This window comes from Aspergillus eucalypticola (genome assembly GCF_003184535.1).
Source record: "Aspergillus eucalypticola CBS 122712 chromosome Unknown BO83scaffold_4, whole genome shotgun sequence".
In the NCBI taxonomy this organism is placed as follows: Eukaryota; Fungi; Ascomycota; class Eurotiomycetes; order Eurotiales; family Aspergillaceae; genus Aspergillus; species Aspergillus eucalypticola.
This window is the reverse complement of record NW_020290278.1, coordinates 783,918-802,762: the sequence shown is the minus strand read 5'-3', so window position 1 is coordinate 802,762 and position 18,845 is coordinate 783,918. Positions and strand designations below refer to the sequence as shown.

The 18,845-nt window shown below is 48.7% G+C and overlaps 4 protein-coding genes across 4 annotated transcripts; 2 read left to right on the top strand and 2 right to left on the bottom strand.

Moving 5' to 3' along the window:
- Positions 1 to 261: 261 nt before the first annotated feature.
- On the bottom strand, positions 262 to 3,378 carry glpV (glycogen phosphorylase; the record flags this gene model as incomplete). Its single annotated transcript, XM_025527266.1, has 8 exons — positions 262 to 669; positions 726 to 2,491; positions 2,545 to 2,622; positions 2,692 to 2,795; positions 2,849 to 2,910; positions 2,963 to 2,998; positions 3,063 to 3,075; positions 3,200 to 3,378. The coding sequence occupies 8 exons, from the start codon at positions 3,376 to 3,378 to the stop codon at positions 262 to 264; spliced, it is 2,646 nt and encodes an 881-aa protein (XP_025391657.1).
- Positions 3,379 to 5,678: 2,300 nt separating this feature from the next.
- On the bottom strand, positions 5,679 to 7,783 carry gpaB (guanine nucleotide-binding protein subunit alpha gpaB). Its single transcript, XM_025526412.1, has 6 exons — positions 7,178 to 7,783; positions 6,743 to 7,088; positions 6,553 to 6,681; positions 6,357 to 6,486; positions 6,060 to 6,298; positions 5,679 to 6,006 (listed from the first exon to the last, which is right to left on the bottom strand). Exons 1-6 carry the CDS (start codon positions 7,302 to 7,304, stop codon positions 5,907 to 5,909), a joined length of 1,071 nt encoding a protein of 356 aa, XP_025391656.1. The 5' UTR covers positions 7,305 to 7,783; the 3' UTR covers positions 5,679 to 5,906.
- A 4,350-nt stretch (positions 7,784 to 12,133) lies between these two features.
- sakA (mitogen-activated protein kinase HOG1) lies at positions 12,134 to 14,373 on the top strand (the record flags this gene model as incomplete). The annotated part of the gene is made up of 9 exons (XM_025533838.1): positions 12,134 to 12,643; positions 12,713 to 12,760; positions 12,863 to 12,992; positions 13,059 to 13,102; positions 13,175 to 13,274; positions 13,351 to 13,707; positions 13,780 to 13,858; positions 13,920 to 14,103; positions 14,193 to 14,373. Exons 1-9 carry the CDS (start codon positions 12,588 to 12,590, stop codon positions 14,371 to 14,373), a joined length of 1,179 nt encoding a protein of 392 aa, XP_025391655.1. The 5' UTR covers positions 12,134 to 12,587.
- A 1,044-nt stretch (positions 14,374 to 15,417) lies between these two features.
- Positions 15,418 to 18,840, top strand: BO83DRAFT_375439 (putative Avl9 protein). Its single transcript, XM_025530452.1, has 9 exons — positions 15,418 to 15,844; positions 15,936 to 16,178; positions 16,290 to 16,317; positions 16,368 to 16,431; positions 16,490 to 16,569; positions 16,620 to 16,791; positions 16,840 to 16,880; positions 16,930 to 17,067; positions 17,120 to 18,840. The coding sequence occupies exons 1-9, from the start codon at positions 15,819 to 15,821 to the stop codon at positions 18,551 to 18,553; spliced, it is 2,226 nt and encodes a 741-aa protein (XP_025391654.1). The 5' UTR covers positions 15,418 to 15,818; the 3' UTR covers positions 18,554 to 18,840.
- Positions 18,841 to 18,845: the final 5 nt, after the last annotated feature.

Sequence of the window (18,845 nt, the reverse complement as noted above, 5' to 3'; positions counted from 1 at the left end):
AGTTAGTTGCATAGAATATAGCTGTTTGATAATTGCTGATCCGAACAATGAGTTACTGCGGAGTGAGTGAATGGCTCCGTCATAAGCATCTCTCTCCTGTTCATCGGGCAGCGTTACGAGTGTAGGATCCATGTAATAGTAGAACTTCAATCCAACTCGCCAAGAGGAAAGAAAAGCGGAAGAATAGAGCGGGTGACAAAACGGCAAACGGAAAGGAAGGACCAGATGATGCAGGAGTCCAACTTCAACAATGGCCACTGTCTAATTCTCCACCTCGAGGGGCTCTACATTCCAAATGCTTTCGGCGTACTCATTGATCACGCGGTCAGTCGAGAAGAAACCCATGCGTGCCACACTGGTGATGGACTTGGCTAACCACTCTTCGCGGTTCTGGAATGACTCATCTACCAAGTCCTGCGTGGTGATATACGAGTTGAAGTCGTCAGACACTAGGTAGTAATCTCCGTGCTCAACAATGGAGGCGATGAGTGCGGAGAAGTTGTTAACATCACCGAACATGCCGCCACGAATTGCATCGAAGACTTTAGCCAAGTGAGGATCGAGCTGGAAATCGCCGTAGAGGTGTCGGTGGCGAAGCTCTTCCACATCTTCTGCTAGATTTCCAAAGAGAAATATGTTCTGCTCCCCGATTTCTCTGGTAATCTCGATCTATATAGGGGCAATGGTCAGTGCTAGCATCGCAGACGGGATATAGGGCTTCATACGTTAGCACCGTCGCAAGTTCCAATGATCAAGCCACCGTTCATGACGAATTTCATGTTACTAGTACCGCTGCCCTCCGTACCAGCGGTTGAGATGTGCTCGCTGATATCAGACGCTGGACAGATAATTTCGGCCTTACTGACGTTGTAGTCCTCGACAAAGATCACCTTCAAAAGATCACCAACTTCAGGGTCATTGTTTACGACGGATGCAACTTTGTTAATCAGGTGAATAACGGTCTTTGCCATCCAGTAGCCTGGGGCTGCTTTGCCTCCAAAGACAGATACGCGCGGCAGTGCCTTCTTTTTCTCTTCCGCAGACATTGACTTGATCCTCAAGTATCGGTGGATGACACCGAAGATGTTAAGCTGCTGCCGCTTGTACTCATGGATCCGCTTGACTTGAATATCAAACAAAGCCTGTGGATTTACACTGTAACCGGTTGTCTCTTTGATGTGTTTAGCGAGACGAATCTTGTTCGCGGTCTTAATCTCGGCCCATTCACGTTGGAATGCCTTGTCATCAACGAAAGCCTCGAGCCGGTCTAGAAGTGTCAAATCAGTTAAGAATTGATATCCTCCGAGCCTGGAAGCGATTAGATCAGACAATCGTGGGTTTGCCTGGTGTAGCCAACGACGTGGAGTAACACCATTGGTAACATTGGTGAACTTGTCCGGGCCGTATATTGTCACGAAATCCTTGAAAAGGGTGGTCCGCAAAAGATCTGAGTGTAGTTCTGCGACCCCATTGACTTTATGGGAGCCAATAATAGCGATGTAAGCCATCCTCACCATCTTCGGGTGGGACTCTTCAATAATCGACACCCGAGACAGTAAGTCTCTATCTTGCGGAAAATTCTTTTCAACATGCTGAAGGAAATATAAGTTGATGTCGAAAATGATCTGCATGTGCCGTGGTAGCAGGTTTTGCACCAACGGGACAGACCACTTCTCCAGGGCCTCCGGCAAAACCGTGTGATTCGTGTACCCGAAGGTCTTTGTCACGATAGCCCATGCCTCGTCCCACTCGAGACCTTCGTTATCAATCAAAATGCGCTGAAGTTCGACTATAGCTAAGGTTGGATGAGTGTCATTCAATTGAATGGCAACCTGATCGGGAAACTCGCTCCAAGCTCTCTTGGTCTTCTTGAATCTCCGGACAATGTCGAACAGAGAGGCAGCACACCAGAAGTACTGTTGTTTAAGTCTTAGCTCCTTACCCCTGTCAAGGTTGTCATTCGGATAGAGCACCGCAGAGATTGTCTCCGCACGTTGTTGCTCTGCGACAGCACTTTCGTAATCGCCAGCGTTGAATTTCTGAAAGTTGAACTCTCCGCTGGAAGCCTTGCAAGACCACAGCCGAAGATTGTTCGTGGTCCGTGTGCCATAGCCCGGGACAGGAACATCGTACGCTACTGCTTGCACAGTTTCGCCGTCTTGCCATGAGTGGATGGTTTTACCATTCTCGTCCTGGTATTTTCTCACCCAGCCATAAAACTGAATATTGACAGTGATTTCATGCCGAGGGAACTCCCATGGATTGAAGTCAAGCCAGTAGTCGGGGACTTCCATCTGATACCCGTCTACAATTTCCTGCTTGAAAATACCATAACGGTAGCGTAGACCGTAGCCCCAGGCTGGATAGTTCAATGTCGCCAGACTGTCGAGTAGGCACGCAGCCAAGCGTCCAAGACCTCCATTTCCCAGTGCAGCATCATGCTCCTGGCTAATGACATCCTCGACTCGGAAGCCAAGGTCCTTCAGGCCCTCTTATCTCATAGGATTAGTAGGAGTTATTGGGCATTTGTTCTAGGATTCCTACCTCTTGCAACGTCCTTCAAGCCGACATTGAGCATGGCATTATCCAGAGCTCGGCCCATAAGGAATTCGAGAGAAAGATCTGGCAAGAGTTGTTAGTGTTCTCACAGATACGTGAATGATAGTCTAAGTATTTCAAGGATCCGCTCACAATACACTCGCTTCTGGTCGGCAGAAGCTTGTCGCTGTTGCGTCTTATTCCATTCGATGATCAAGCGATCTCGAAAGGCTAGGGCGGTTCCAGAGTATGCGGCCCTAATACGTCAGCGGTTCGTTCCCTGATGCTGTCCAGCGAGTGTTGAAAATACAATTCGTCACAGTTGTACAAGGAGCGAGCCAAAGTAGTTTCGATGTGGCGGACCAGCTCATCCTATTCACATCATAAGTGAAATGCTCGACGCTGTATGTACTATCCAACTTACTTCGAACTCTTCTTTGTTGGCAAATCCATTGGCGGACTATGACAAACACAGGCTTAGCAAAACGATCTTAGATCTCAAAGCGCGTCATCGAGTATCCTACGTGCTTCCGCCATCTAGGGTACAATGCAGGTCAGCGATACTCCAATGACGGTTGAATATGAAACAAGCTTGCAGCTTTGCAGCTATGGAGAGCGACGGCTATCATGGCAAAAGAGTTATATCAGGATCAATACTCACGCCTCCCTAAGATGCTCGGGAATACTAGCTTCGACACTTTTGATCTCTGCGGGTCCGAAGCCGGTGAAGGTACGTCTGTGCTTGGGACGACTGAAGCCGGGACCAATAGGTCCTTGGAGCTCAGACACCGGAGCTCCAACCGAAGGCTTTCTTTCACGACGAGGCGGTTCCGAGGCCATTGTAGCTGAACAAGCGTTGAAGTGGCGGAAACACTAGCTAGTTCAAGAAGTGTTCAATAGACTAGCCCAATGATTTGAGTATGAGGCATTCAATAACAAAGAAGCCTGAGCTAATGGAGCGCCTCGAATCCTATAGTGGGAAAAGGCGAAAGAGAAAAAGGGGGAAAGACTTGGGAGGGAGGGGGAGAAGACAAAGAAGAAGGAAGGAAGGAAGGAAGGAAGTAGTGGGAGGGGGGTGGGAGCGAGGTACTGTAAGTAGTACCACGGACTGACTATACTTCACTATAGTAAGAATAGAGAGTAGCAGACCTTCACTTTCCCCCTCCCCCCCCCCCCCCCCCACCCCCTTTCTCTCAATCGACCGCGTGACAAGGGTGTCTTAATCGCAATGCTGGGATCAAAGCAGGGCATGCGAGACAACCGGGAGGGGTAATATGGAAGTCTGGGATGGCAGTTGGCGATAGATGGAGGATCGAACAGGAATCCGGAATGGATGATCATACGTTTGGCCCCCGGGTGCTCATGCATTGTCGTGCGAAGCAAGTGTCTAGACTTTCATGGAACTTCCAACTAGTTCAATTCGCAAATAGAACAGCGTAACTGGGCAACGCCCCAAGCTGCCGTGTAGCTCCCTGAATGCTAGACCAGCATTGGATGGGGAGGATGTGTGTGTTGACTGACGGATTGTCCGGAACTGGGCCTGAACTCAATAGAAGTCACGACGTTTCCTTGGATTGAGGGGTTTTAGGCGACAGAAACGAGACAAGACAGCATGAGTTAGTTCATCACTGCTCCACTACCACCATCTCGTCCGTCTGACAGTAGCCGTCTGGCCTGACCGGAGCTGCCGCTATGACGCATGTTGATCGGGGAGGGGAGGAAGTAGTAACTAGTGGAGTGGATGGAGGAAGGATTGACTCTGGACTGGGTGACGGTGTATTGATACCGTATAGTAAGTAAACAGTCTTGTCTCTGAATACCTACTACTTCTTTCAACTACTCCATTTACTACTAACAGTTGCTGCTTTTTGAATCGCCAGAACTACTAACTGCTACTACTACTACAGGTCTGGTCTCTACGACATCACCCACATGTATTGATGCATGCAATACAATGTACTATTTCTGTTATTCTCTTTACTTTTCCCCCTTTTGATTGCATCTTCCTTTATACAGCTCTTTGGAATAAATCTACTACGTACTACTACTAACCACCCGCCCGCAGCTCAGTCCTCCGGGTCCAGTCCATCTCCGGCCTCATTCCCCCCCACCCCCGCACTGCAACCTTCCTGTCTGATCGGCGGGTCATCAACGTTCTCCCCCGTCTATCATTTCATTCGAGCGCTAGGATCAACGGTCTGAGCTCGAGGAACTCCGCGCGAGCCATGGGCGTTTCCCATGACCTTTGCACAATGCAAGCCCTCTCCAATGTCTTGACTGGTTCCTGCGGACTAGCAAAAGAAACCAACATGAAGCGGCGCTTAGAGCTTTCCATACCTACATGCCCAGTCGGCCTCGCTGCGAATTGCCTGGCCGCACTCCCAACCACCAGCTGGGACGGTAATGATGCCTGGAGGCACTGCCACAACTGGCCTTGGCCTGGATATGCTCGCCTTTTGGGCGGGCAAGAGAACGTCAAAAGAAGGAACATCGACTTCAAGACAGTAAGCAGTACGCGTTACAGCATCATCTGATGGGAGCCGCTCCGCTTGCAATGGGCAGCATCACTGCACAAAGGGCACGGTGACATTTCATGGGTAAGAGATCAATTGCATGCATAGGATCGCTACAACAAGCTGCGTGGTATAGACGGGACGATAGAAAATCAACAGCAACAAGTAAAACAGAATGCCGGGTAATAGCATAGAAAATTAGAGAAGTATGTAAAGAGAGATCGCCATTAGATGCAGAGTCAAGTCATGGGAAAAGAAAAGAAAAGAAAAAAAAGGGTTATAGGAAATTCCGGGGGCATGAAACAGGATATCAAAAGGCTTTGCGCAGTCCACGTGCAAAGAATGTAATGCCAAGGCCTGTGTCTCCCTCTTCCTGTTATTGAAAGACATTGAGCTCATTGATTGAAGATCAGCCCCAGGAGTTGGACGTGGTCTGTTATGGCCGATGCAGATAGAAAAGCCCTAAGAAACATATCATCCTGAAAGATCACAAATGAGAAGGAATAATTGACACCATGCCACAAATTCCAATGACCATGAACCAACCCAGCGCCAGGCACATTGAACTGTGAGGTCAACTTAGCACCGTAACGCCGATGCCTACCGACTGAACACAATGTGATGAACAAAGGAACAAAGAAAATCAAAAGATAACGAACGCCAAAGCTGCAAAAAGGGTGCAAATCAGAAGCATCGAAGCTTCAGAGAAAAATGAGGTTCATCAGTAAAACCGGGCTGGAAGACTGACTAGTGAGAGGGCCGATAGGACGGCCTCTACACAACGTAGGCAATCGCCAAAGTGGAGAATCTCGCTAACGTAAACCGGGTCTAGTTGCTCTTCTAACGATAGCTGCCTCACAGAATACCCGAATCCTTGAGGGCATTTTGCAGGATCGTTTCCTTTACAGCGGCGAATACCAGACGGATATTCGTCGTGTCGGTAGCCTGAGTCAGACTTGAGGGCGAATTAGTGATTACACAGCACGCACAGGTTTGATCAAAACTTACTGAGGGTAAAGATTCAGATGCGCTCTGTTGACTTGATTGAATCTCCAAAGAAGGTATTTGGCCGCCCGATTCACGTCATTGCCGCCTGAATAGTCCGGAAAGTAATGGTTCAATGGAGATCGAGGAAGCTTTTGTTTGAAAAGATCGACCTTGTTTAGGAAAAGAATTATGCTCGTTCGCATAAACCATCGAGAATTAACCACGGAATCGAACAGGACTAAGCTTTCCATCATGCGATTCTGAAAGCGAGATCAGCAGTGGCGCATGGGCAGGGCGATGAAGCGCTCCGAGACATACCTGATTGCTCTCCTCCAATAATACTTGGTCATACTCACTCAGCGCCACGCAGAAGATGATGGATGTTACGTTTTCAAAGCAATGAATCCACTTCTTCCGCTCGCTCCGCTGGCCGCCAACATCGAACATACTATGTGACAAGTCAGCATCTTGTCGATGAAACAGGGGTCACCTTCAAGGAGAGGACAGGTCATACTGTATGCTAAGCTGGCCCATGGTAAATCGCGTCTCATATATACCTGTCGTTTTTGTCCGCGCGCGGAGTACATCATTTACGTTGGGTATGTAATCTGGGGAAGCTATCCGCTTAGCTTCATCAAAGAAACTGAAAGGACTCGGTCAGCGGCTGTGCTTGTGGTAGGACTCGAATTGACGCAAGCACTTACTATGGCGCGGAATCCATCAGATAGAATTCGTTCTGATGCTCCAGCACATTGGAAGTACAAGGGTCATTCCAGAGATACGTTATCGCATCACCGACCCGAGAATCCAGGGGTATATTTGGATCAGGGTCAATGTTATAATCGGAAAGGAATTGGATGTAGTCGCGGACTTTTTGACTTGAAGGTTCTAGCGAGAACTGGTGGTAGGCTGCGATGAGAGATTTGGTACAATCGAGGAGGTTCTTGTAGACCGTTAGGCGATATAACGCCAGCTCTTCAACTGTGTACCCATTTTGGTGGATGATCTTCATTTGCTTGACGATGGTCGACTTGCCGCTTTCTCCGGAACCTAACATCACACACGATATCACAGTTAGCAAGAGTGGAGCTTGAAATAGCATCGGCCTTCGTATAGCCGGATGAGGAGATGCAACTAACCAAGCAATAGGATCTTGCACTCTCGCCGTAGTCGCCTAGAGTCCTCTTCTAGTTTTCGGTCGATTGCTTGGCTCCTCCGCTTCGACTCCGCATCTCCTGTCGCTTCCGTGCTCACACACGAACCCATGTTCTCGGTATGATTCCCAGACAGCGAAAAGCTAACCCATTAGCTGCCTGCGGAAGGATACGGCATCAACCTGTCAGGACGCTGAGACCCAACGCCGACGGGAGAGGCGAATACCCAGACGAGTGGCAGCTCCAACGACCCAAACAGACAGATGTGATTGCGGACGGAAGGTTATGGGCGGCGCAATGGGGAGGATATCGCTGCAGCGATCGGAACGGGGAGAGCAAGAGAGACGTTGGTATATGCGATCGACAATGGAGTTCGATCAGGGATCGAGGCTTGCGCGCGTAGTGGCCGAAGGCAGAGCCACAACAGACGGCTCGAGGTCGAAACGGGGAAGGCCGGAGCGACGACAACTGCAAGCTCCCGGGGGGCGGCGGAGGTGTTGGCTCGTGACGCAGGAGGTGGAAAGGAAGCAGGGGAGACAGCGAAGCAACGAAAAGACGCCGAGCCCAAGCGCGGAGTAGGATGGTTCTGCTGGAGGTTTGATCGAGAGGGTGAGGGGTGTCAAGAGAACCAACTGCGGAGCAGGAAAGCGAGCGAGAATGACGACCTGACGCTAAAAAGGGTAGTTGAAGTCGATCGGGGGGGGGGGATGATGTGGGAGAGTGGATGAGAGCGCGGATCTCGAGTGTGAGATAATGTAAGCAATGGGGATCAGTCGTCGGTCGGGTCGATCAATCAGGCGGGTAATAGTAGTTAAGTGAGGAAGGAGATGAGATGGGATGGGATGGGATGGGATGGAGGATGGGGGAAATAATGCGCGGACGTGTGAATATGAAAGGGAATTAGGTATTATTACTGGTCATTATAAAAGGAGGAAATAAGTTCGTGTGCGTTAATTAGTAGGAAAGGAAAAATGAGGGGGTGGAGGGAGGAAGAGGAGTAAGGTGAATGGTAGGATGTGATTGATTGATTGATGGAAGGTTAGTTCGTAGTGGTTGGTAGAGAGGATGGAATGGGGATGGGATGGGATGGGATGGATGGGCCAGTTGTGGATGTTTCCCAATCGTCATCTAGACAGGTGGAAGTGGAGATGGCAGAAAGACAGAGGAGAGGATTACATACTCGCTCGATCGTAGGGGCGCGGGTGGGTATTTGGGAAAAACGTGGACCGGGCGACCCAAGCTTACCGCGAGTGAAAGACATAAAGGGAGAGATGGAGAGACCAAGAGAGAGGAGAGAAAGAACTTCTGGCGCTAAATGGGGGTTTGAATGGGTGAATGGATCTGATCGATCTTGGGGTTGTATGTAAGTATAATATTCCCTCCTCCCCCCAAAAATAACGATAATAATAATAATAATAATAATAATAATAATAATACCCTCTAGTATTCCGATCTTTATGTCAATGGTCGGGTTCACCTGATGGCCAAAGTTCTCCCTCTCCAGAGCATGTCTGAGATAGTACTCCTACTTCTTTTAGACCCTCCCCATTAGCCCCCTAAAGAAACATAACCCACGCTTTACCTACTACTACTAGACTGCTAATCTTGTGGTCAGATTTGTGGGCAGGCCGGGGGAGGCAAAAAGAAAAAGGGACTAATGTACTAGTAACTCAAAACGCCAGTGGCAGCAATTACAACGAGTCAGGCCAGATAGGGCACACTCAGTTTGCCTAGCTAGGCTTTCTCTGTCGCTCGTAATATTTTAGCGTGTGTCTTGTGTTCTTCCCTTTCCTCCAACCAACACTTACTACAACGACTACTGTGCGTCCACAAACCCCGAGTGAAGGGTTTGATTCTCTATTGACGGTATTGTGTCACATCTGGTCTAGAGCCGATTCGGTGGTACCCCGTGCTCCTGAATATCCAAACAAACAATTTTCGCATATTTTCTTGACGCAGGGAGTGAGTGTCGATCCTCTTATATACTTAGATCTTCTATATGATACATTTCTTCTTTGGTTACTTATTGTGTATTTCTTATTCGTATTGATGGTATCCTTTTTCTCAGTTTCATTTACCTTTTAGAGCATCATCTTGCCCAGCAGCACATGAAGTGAGGCTGTGGCTAACAACAGCACCCGAGTGGAACACTGTGTGCTTAGAAGATCGTCAGACTAACCGGGGCAATTCATGAGGCTACCTGGTCACTTGTCGCTACATCCAATAACATCATCCAACAGTCCCAATCAACTTAGTACTTTGCACTTAAGAATGATAGATACCAGTATTCGCTGGCCTGTCGATATAATTCAGCTCAGCCCCCAATTGACTGCAAAGTACCAACTTGTGTTTTAGCCATGTTTTGACTGTATCAAGGATACTAGTGTAGGGGCGTGCCTTGTCGAGTATCCCGCCCTGGATGATCGTTTTGGACGTATCCGAAAAAGAATGACTTGACTTCTAAGTTTTCTCATTTTCTCACTATGGAGTACACTAGTATCCGTTTTGAACTCCTCCTTTCCCCCCACTGCCCTCGAATCCTGCGTTAATAATAGGAACTTGGATCGGAGAAATGTTTTGAGACAACAACCATGTGCACATGAAACACTGGCTGTAGCTACCACAACTAAAAACACCCCTAGCTCTCTTTCTATTCCCTCACCATAGTTACATCCGTTTTTATTCTCTTGCCCATCAGAATTTAATGCTGTAAGAACAGAAGAGGGTGTGGTAAATCCCAAACATCTCTGTGCACAGCAGCAGAAATTCACCTCGAGAGCGTGCCATGCGAGTGAAAGAAAACTGAGGATGAACAATCGAGTTTAAATGCAATGGAATGATGGATTTTAATGATGACATGTCGCTTATATTCATATCATGTCAGCAATTCGCGCTCGGATTTAATATTCCTTGCTCCTTACAATTTTGGGCTCTGGAGACACGGACGGGTGACATTATACTTCCACTTGAGATTTATTGGCCCTGGCTTGTACTTGTCTATATATTCACAGCGACATTTCGCAGCTTATAGTAGCATATTAATTGACACTGAGCCTGAGAAGCATAAGCATTGTCCAGAACCGTTAGTCGCGGTCACTGGCTTTAATCAAGGTTACATAGAATGCGGCTTCATGGACCTACCGGGCTTAGACGTTACCTCGTGTAGTAGCATGCCAACGAGTCTATGAAATACCGCTGGTCCCACTCCCAACGGAGCCAACTTCAATGTGTTGACTGCAGTATTCATGCTGATATTAAATGTTCATTAGAAAGTAAGACATACAGTGGACCATATACGAATGTTGAGCAGTCAATAATGACTCGAATCAGACACCGTCCATTGATCTCGCAGTCTACAACAGGAACTCTTCATCCAGTGTCTTGACATCAGCTCTACAACCTCTCACATAGAACGGTCACGCCGTAGGGCGTTCCTTTCTTCATGCCAACATGAAACCAGTCTGTTGTAGTACAGCAGGGATGGCCGTGTCAAAGCGGCATGTCATGTGGCATTTGCCCATTGTCGAAACGTACTTCCATTGTGCCACAAACTCCTTGCAGGTATGAGAACCAGTCTTCTACCGATCGCTCCGAACTTGAAATCTTGTGTACTCTAGTATCAGGGTTGGGAGAGAAACAGCTTTATGGTCAGAGCGCAGATAATGATGGGGTTGGACCATCCCGGGTAAATTAGGTTGTATCGGCATATTGGAGTCAGTCATCCTAAGACCTGGCTCCCCTCCTGTCAGGCAGCATGGCCGCTGCCGAGCACTAGTAGCAGCGTTGGCACCCCGTGCCAATTTCCTTGTGCTGAAACTTCTCGATTCTAATAATGGCATACGAAGGGAAATCTGTCAAACAAATAATCATGACAGCCTGAACAGCCTTACACAAACCCGGATATAGTTTCCATACATAGCACGGAGTACTGTACTAATGTTAGTAATCACCTGATTGATTGTCCTTCTTCTGTCCTTTCCTCTCCGGGTCGCCCCTTAGCCAGAATTAGAAGCTTTGACGGATACAAGATGAGTGTGCGAGAAGATCGTTGTTCGGCCGACATAGTATGTTAGATATGAATTTATCAATGGGGACAGGAATTAATATTGATGGGTTGTTCGTCACGAAATTGGTGGAATTGATTGGAACCGGCTGAGCCCCACCGAGGGGGGGGGTATGATGACATTGAGGAGCACAGCTTGATGCTAACTAGTACTACTGATAGTATGGTTCGCCCCGGTTGGGCATTACGTAGTAGTAGACGCCTTCTTGGAATCATACTTACTGTGAGTAGTGTTTCGATCGATCGCGATGATGGTAGCCCATCTATCGATCATTACTCTAGTTAATGGCCATATGAATGGTCTGACACGGGATCTTGAGGTATACTGCAGAAGACATGAATCTTTCCCACATACACACACTCTCTCTTCCTCTCTCTCTCTCGCGCGCGCGCGCCATATTCTAAATAGTTAGGTTGGGATGTTTGTAAGTACCAGCAGTAGTCTGGGACAATACGTATATGCTCCATGTCTATTCGCCTTTTGAGGTTGTTGCTGATGCACTGGAGGAACAATTCTGCTAGACCCCGCGGGGCATTGATACATCTTTATATATACAACATCTCAAAAGATCTAATAGAAGAACTACTAACCAATGAAGGACTACATAACAATTGCATGCCAATGATAATAATGATATGATTCTCTGGATAAAATTTCCCATGGACTCTTAGGTAAGCGTGACGGGCTTCTTCCCTGAAATTTGGAACCGTCTTCCAACCAATCCAACCAATGGGTATGACTCAAGAGTCTAGACAAGACCGCGTCACAGTGGCAGTGGCACTAGTAGTCGATCGGTAGACGAGAGGGAAAACAGAAAGGAACTAAGAATCGCAGAGCTGCTCTTAACACAGTACCCAGTAGTAGTAATAGTTGTGCCCACACCCAGCCGGACCTTTCTGCGATACCCTGCTTCCGTCGCGGACGTCATCGGTCTTGTTTTGGGCGTTCCGGAGACTGAGAACCTCAACGGACTAGTAGGAATTACTAGAGAGAGACTCGTTTTCCCCACACACACCCTGCTGGGCGCCACCTACGGTCTTTTGCTGCCTCTTTCTCTCTCCAACACCGACAACCAGTTGTACCTCGTTCCTACTTACATCCCGCATTTTTATTCTTGCTCTTGTCGTTGTTCACATTAGCCTCTCCTGCTACTGCTTCCTTTTTTTTTTTTCCTATCCCTCCCACTCGACACTCCTCTCCCACCTCACTCCCCTCGATCTCTTGTCTTCTTTGGCTTCCACTCCTAATCCCCAAATCTCCTGAGAACGAGCTCCGAGGCTCCCACTTTCCCCCCCTCCTTGAGTGCGGTGTACCGTCATCCTTACTCCAAAATGGCGGAATTCGTGCGTGCCCAAATCTTCGGCACCACCTTCGAAATTACAAGCAGGTGCGACTCTTTTTGACGTTTTAAAGAAGATCAGTATGATCTATCGTTCATTTACTCATTCTCTCGCAGGTACACAGACCTGCAGCCCGTGGGAATGGGCGCTTTTGGTCTCGTCTGGTGAGTTCGACAACCCCTCTTCTGGATTTCGCCGCCACGCGGATGGCTTCTGTGGCCCGCCCGAACAGCACATGGACTGACGCCTGTCATGGTATAATTCAGTTCTGCGAGGGATCAATTGACAGCACAGCCGGTCGCCGTCAAGAAGATTATGAAGCCGTTCAGCACACCAGTTCTGTCCAAGAGAACGTACCGCGAGTTGAAGCTGTTGAAGCATCTACGACACGAAAATGTTAGCCAAAACCCCCACCAAGAGGCGGTCCGCCATCCGCCGTACCGCAATGCTGACTATGAGTAGATAATCAGTCTCAGTGATATTTTCATTTCTCCGCTCGAGGATATGTAAGAAATTTTGCCTGCTTCGAGTTCTCACTAAGTTGCCTTGATTCCTTTTAATTCTGACGATCGCCGCAGCTATTTCGTCACGGAACTCCTGGGAACCGACCTCCATAGACTCCTCACCTCCCGTCCTCTGGAAAAGCAGTTCATTCAGTATTTCCTCTACCAAATTTTGGTACGCCATTCTGACATTTGTTTCCGCGCTTTTAATATCGTGGATCTTTCCCCTGGCGTACGCTGACCATCCGCAGCGAGGACTAAAATATGTCCACTCGGCCGGTGTTGTCCATCGCGATCTTAAGCCGAGCAACATCCTCATCAACGAAAACTGCGACTTGAAGATTTGCGACTTTGGTCTTGCCCGTATTCAAGACCCCCAGATGACAGGCTATGTCTCGACCCGGTATTATCGTGCTCCCGAGATCATGCTCACATGGCAAAAATACGACGTGGAAGTGGATATTTGGAGTGCGGCCTGCATCTTTGCGGAGATGCTGGAGGGAAAGCCATTGTTCCCAGGAAAGGATCATGTCAACCAATTTCAAATTATTACAGAGCTTTTGGGCACCCCGCCGGATGACGTTATTCAGACCATCTGCAGTGAGAACGTGAGCATCTCCTCCCCGCTACCGTGAACGCTGCTCTTTCGATGATTTATCGCTAATACTTTATCATGTTAGACTCTGCGATTCGTCAAGTCGCTGCCTAAACGCGAACGTCAACCTCTGGCTAGCAAGTTCAAGAATGCCGACCCAGATGGTATGTATATCACCATCAATCAAATCAGTCGACGCTGGCCCGGTCTCTAACATCATCATAGCTGTTGATCTCCTCGAACGAATGCTAGTTTTTGACCCCAAGAAGCGAATTCGTGCAGGCGAAGCGCTTGCGCATGGGTATCTCGCACCTTACCACGATCCCACCGACGAACCTGTGGCCGAAGAGAAGTTCGACTGGTCCTTTAACGACGCCGACCTGCCGGTGGACACCTGGAAGATTATGATGTGGGTCTTTGCGAAGTAGACTTGCCAAGTATTGAATGCTAACCTAGAGTAGGTACTCGGAGATTCTTGACTTCCACAACATTGACCAGGCCAACGATGCTGGCCAAGTGCTCGTTGAAGGAGCAGTCGCCGATGGACAGCAGGCCTTCGCATGAGGAGGTTCCACAATATAATGCCATGGACAAGGCGCAGGCAGCGATGCGATATGATTATGACGTCGTCAATTCCTTCGATTTCTCTTGGTATGTAGACTGGAAGCGGGGACTGTGATATGGTGGTTTTTTGCCGGCCACGGGTCTTCTTGTGCTCCCTTACCAAATCTTTCTTTTTACTCTTTCATCAATCTTACATCCAGGCGTTTACACACGACCCGCGCTTGGAAACTTTTCTACCTGCGTTGAGAGTCGGACGAACTGGAGATTGGAACCGTCTGTAACACGACTGAATTATTATTTGTTACCCATTCTTGATGCTATATATACACTTCTTCTTGGTCCACGATTGATGAGCATTGCGTGTTATAAATCTCTTTTTGATTAACTCGAGTGTATTGGGGTGTGTTGTGTCTGTCCCTCCCTCTCTCCCTCTGTGTGTGTGTGTGTGTGTGTGTGTGTGTGTGTGTGTGTGTGTGTGTGTGTGTTTGAGGAAACTTGTTGGATTTGCGTACGTTGCGCCATAGAATCGAATTTGAGAAAAAAAAAAAACATAGTAATTTTCGTGACGTTTGGGGTATTTATGGTTTCCTTTGGGTCTAAGGAGAGAGGGTGGGGAGATGGAAATGGAACACAAGTATCGTGCGAGATCGTAGTCCCTAATAAAACTGCTAAGGAGCAAGAGGGCGTCAATTCCTTATCTTTTCATCGAAGCCATCAGCACCTTAAATAGTAGCCAACCTTAATCCCGAGGCAGCCTGTCCAGCGGGGCATATGGGGCCCTCCTTTTCCAAGAGTTCTGTCTCTCTTCCCCCAACTTCCCGTCACCGCCCGGCCGGGGGAACCAATCTGCAGCGGATCTGGATCAATCTGCCAGCAGCTTGCTCCTTTCCCCCCCTGGTCGGGGTCCAGTTTAATTCCAAGACTACCGACTGACTCGGACTAGTGATCGCTTCCTCGAGTCTTGCATTAATTGTCTGTCGTCCCTTCCGTCCCACGTGAGGCCTCGTCCGTTTTTATCTTTTATTGGGTTCTCTTTTAGACAGGAGGGGCTTCCTCCTATTCTCAAAAAGGTGGAAATTGGCTTGGAACGTGTCACTTCTCCGTCCCCATCTCTTATGACCGTCCCCACGCCATGTCTTGCGTCCGCAGTGGTCAGGATCCCATTGTCATGGTCATAGATTTTCACCATGCAAGGTGAGTGTCTAGTCGTCGGCTGAAGCAAGCCCATGAGGGGCAAGAAAGTTGTTCCAGAAGGGAGGCTATGGAGTGGCTTGCTCCCCAATCATTATCAACATTCCTCGATTGCACACCCTTTACTACTATTAGTGGCTCACCCCCCAGCTATCATGGTGACTGGGTCGGAGGCAAGCACTAGCACTTGTACCTCATCTCTGTTTCCTGTGTCTCACTTGTTCTCTTCATTTGATCCATCGCGCAACGAGCTGGATTTACTAACCATCGATATTCCTTTACTCTGCCAGGGGTCCCGAAATAGAACTATGCGTTGGAGACGATGGAAGCGATCCTGCAGCGGAGAATGACTGGTCATTGTTACCGTTTATGGCCTTATCCGATGGAGCGCATATGTACGACCGAACTGTCTTATCGTCCCTCGTGGATCAATACCACTACTGAGAGATCGCTCTGAGCTGCGTTGACACACATTGTACCTTCTAGGTCTACCGAAGAGTTCTCGTACTTCACCGTGCGGCGGAAGGAGACTCCTACCGAACCTGCGACTTCACTCTTCGGCATCTCTTGTTCCCGACAGATCGATTCGAATCTTCTTATATATCGCCCTCCGGATGTTACAAGATCCACGGTGCAAAAAGCGGTGGTAGTGGTGACGGATAACCCTCGGAGCTTGGGACAACTGAGGGAGAAACTGTCTGTTGTGACTTCGGCTTGGTTTGCCCAGCGGTATGTCTATCGGCCGATGCCAATTTCTGGGACGAACTGCTCTCGCTTGCTATTGGGCAATGGTACATCGGATAATATCGTCGGGTGTCTTGGCTGACACAGCATCAACAGGGATTTTTCGGATATCGATATTCTCAAGGTGCGCTCCTAGATAGAAGTCTGTCTCGACCCTTACTCACCTCTTCTTAGAAATTTAGGGAAGGCCTCGTGATCAGTCTGAGGAAGGATGAGGGATCAAAAGATCAAAACCTAGGTATGACTGCCCTGCATTTTGGCTTCGCCCTTCCCTCTGGTTGACGTTTTGTATCAAGGTCTTTCCCTGCGTGAGATGATCCATGAGTTCAAATATCAAACCTTGGTTCTCTTCAAGGCTCTACTTCTACAGCCAAAGGTAAGCAGTGCCCAGAACAACGGTATACTTCACATACTAATGTTACGTAGATGCTCTTCTTCGGCTCCCGATGCGAACGGCTGTGCATGATTCAGTTCTCTCTCGTTTCTCTCATTCCTGGGCTATTGAATAAGCTACAGGACTGTGCTGATCCCGCGTTTGATACCTACGCACAGACTGTGGAACAGCCGACGTCCCTCAAGACGAGTGATAGAAATTCTTGTAGGACATCTAATCCCTTCTTCACTGAGTGTATACTAATATCCACAGTATTGGCATATATGGGTCTACCTCTGCAGATTTTCGGCAAGGTTCGTTGAACACCATTTGTAGAGTTTAGGCTCTTCTAACATGTTCTAGGGAAGCATGTTCGGGCCCTACACGCCATTGCAGCAGCTGGATCTGCTAGCAGATTATGGAACAAAGTCGTACGTTGTCGGCTCGACAAATTCATTACTGTTACAGCAAAAGGATCGCTATAGCGACATACTAGTTAATGTGAGAACATTTCGACCCTTTATAGATTCTCTGCTAACATCTGAAATCTTAGCTTGACGAAGATACCATAAGTATCTCATCTCCCACCCTCCGGAATGCCTTGGCACTATCTGTCGCAGACCGGCGCTGGATTGACCTTCTCACCCAAATCATCAACGACACATGGGATGAGGCCCATCCAGAGCAGCCTAAGACCCACGGATATATGGGGTCGGAGGAATTCATTAGGCTACAATTTGAAGAATACCTCTTAGCACTCCTCGCCTGCATGCAGTACCACGAAGAGCTCAACTCTCTGAATGCTGACGAGTTAGGCCGGAGGAGCCGTGCCCATCTAGAAGCATTCAATATTGAGGGAGACCCGGCTTTGGAATTCAATTCCGAATTCTTGGCGCAGTGGAGGAACACGCCGAATTATTCGCTGTTCAAACGTCTGACCTCTGATGCGCTTCTTTTTTCGATCGTGGAGCCTCGCCATCCCTGCGCAGGAGGGCTCACCATTGATGATGTTCAACGACGTTTGTCTCAACAAGTCGCGGAGCTTCACTTAGACGAAAGGGTCCGTGAAAGTCGCGAGGCTCTGAACAGGCACATTTCTACTGGGCAGAAGAAAGTGAGCGCGGCATTCAACAGCTTCTGGGCGGACATCGAATCCATGCGGGAGGCCCAACGCAAAAAGAATGAAGAGAAGGCCTCCCAATCGCAACGTTCATCCTTGGACAAAGGCTCTCGGAACTCTCCACCATTTTCACCGTCCGACACCGCATCGGTGCATTCCACCAGCGGTGCTTCCTGGTTCTCTGCGCGTAAAGCTCCTGCTGTCGATCTCACCCAAGCACAGGCATCCGTGAGTGCAGCAAGCCAGAAGGCAGGTGCTTATCTCAGCTCCTGGGGCTCTTGGGCCAGTGAGAAGCGGAAGGAATGGCAAGAGAAGAAAACCACGCCGGCATCACCAACTTCCGTCAACTCGCCATCGGCTCCAACACTAAACAGCATCACAGAAGCCAGCGAGGCGGACCGAGGAAGACGGCGGTCCATGCAGTCTCGCCGCAGCGAAGACTCCACAATCTCCCGCAGTGGAAGCAGAAGAAAGCGGTGGAGCAACATTCTCCTGCGGCGGGAAAGCGGGGAGTTCAGCTCCGCCTACCGAAAGGACGACGAGAGCAGCAACAACGGCGAGCAGGACACGTATTCGAGATCGCCCTTGTCTCGCACAGCTTCATCAGTTCACGATGACGAGGTCTCCGCGATAGAATCAACCCAACCGTCTATTGAGCCCACAACCCATTCCGCACCCGAAATCAATGAGCCCGCACCTACCACTGCAGCGGAACATACGAACAAGTCACCACCTGATGAAGCCGAATCCTCTAAACTAAAGTCCCCGGAAGAAGAAGCGAAGGCTCCTACTACTACCCACTTGCAACCATCTCCTGACATCAAGGAAGTGTCACCGGAACCGATCGAGCCGCATGCCGAGAAATAAGACAATCATTCTGTTGATGTCTACTTGATCATTATAATAGTAATAAGGGAACAACCTATGTCCCCCTGTTCCCATTCTGTATGTAAGCCTCCCGTTTTATGTCACGACAGGCTTTTTTTTTATTTCTCCCTTTTGGGGAGACCCCCCTCTCACCCATGCTCATCTATCATCGAGAGCTCCTGATACCCGAAGAGGACACAAATAATGCCTATATATATGACGACGCATGCCATCTATCTCAAATGTCGTGTATACTCTGTCCCATCATGTGAACTGATACATAGTAATAGCA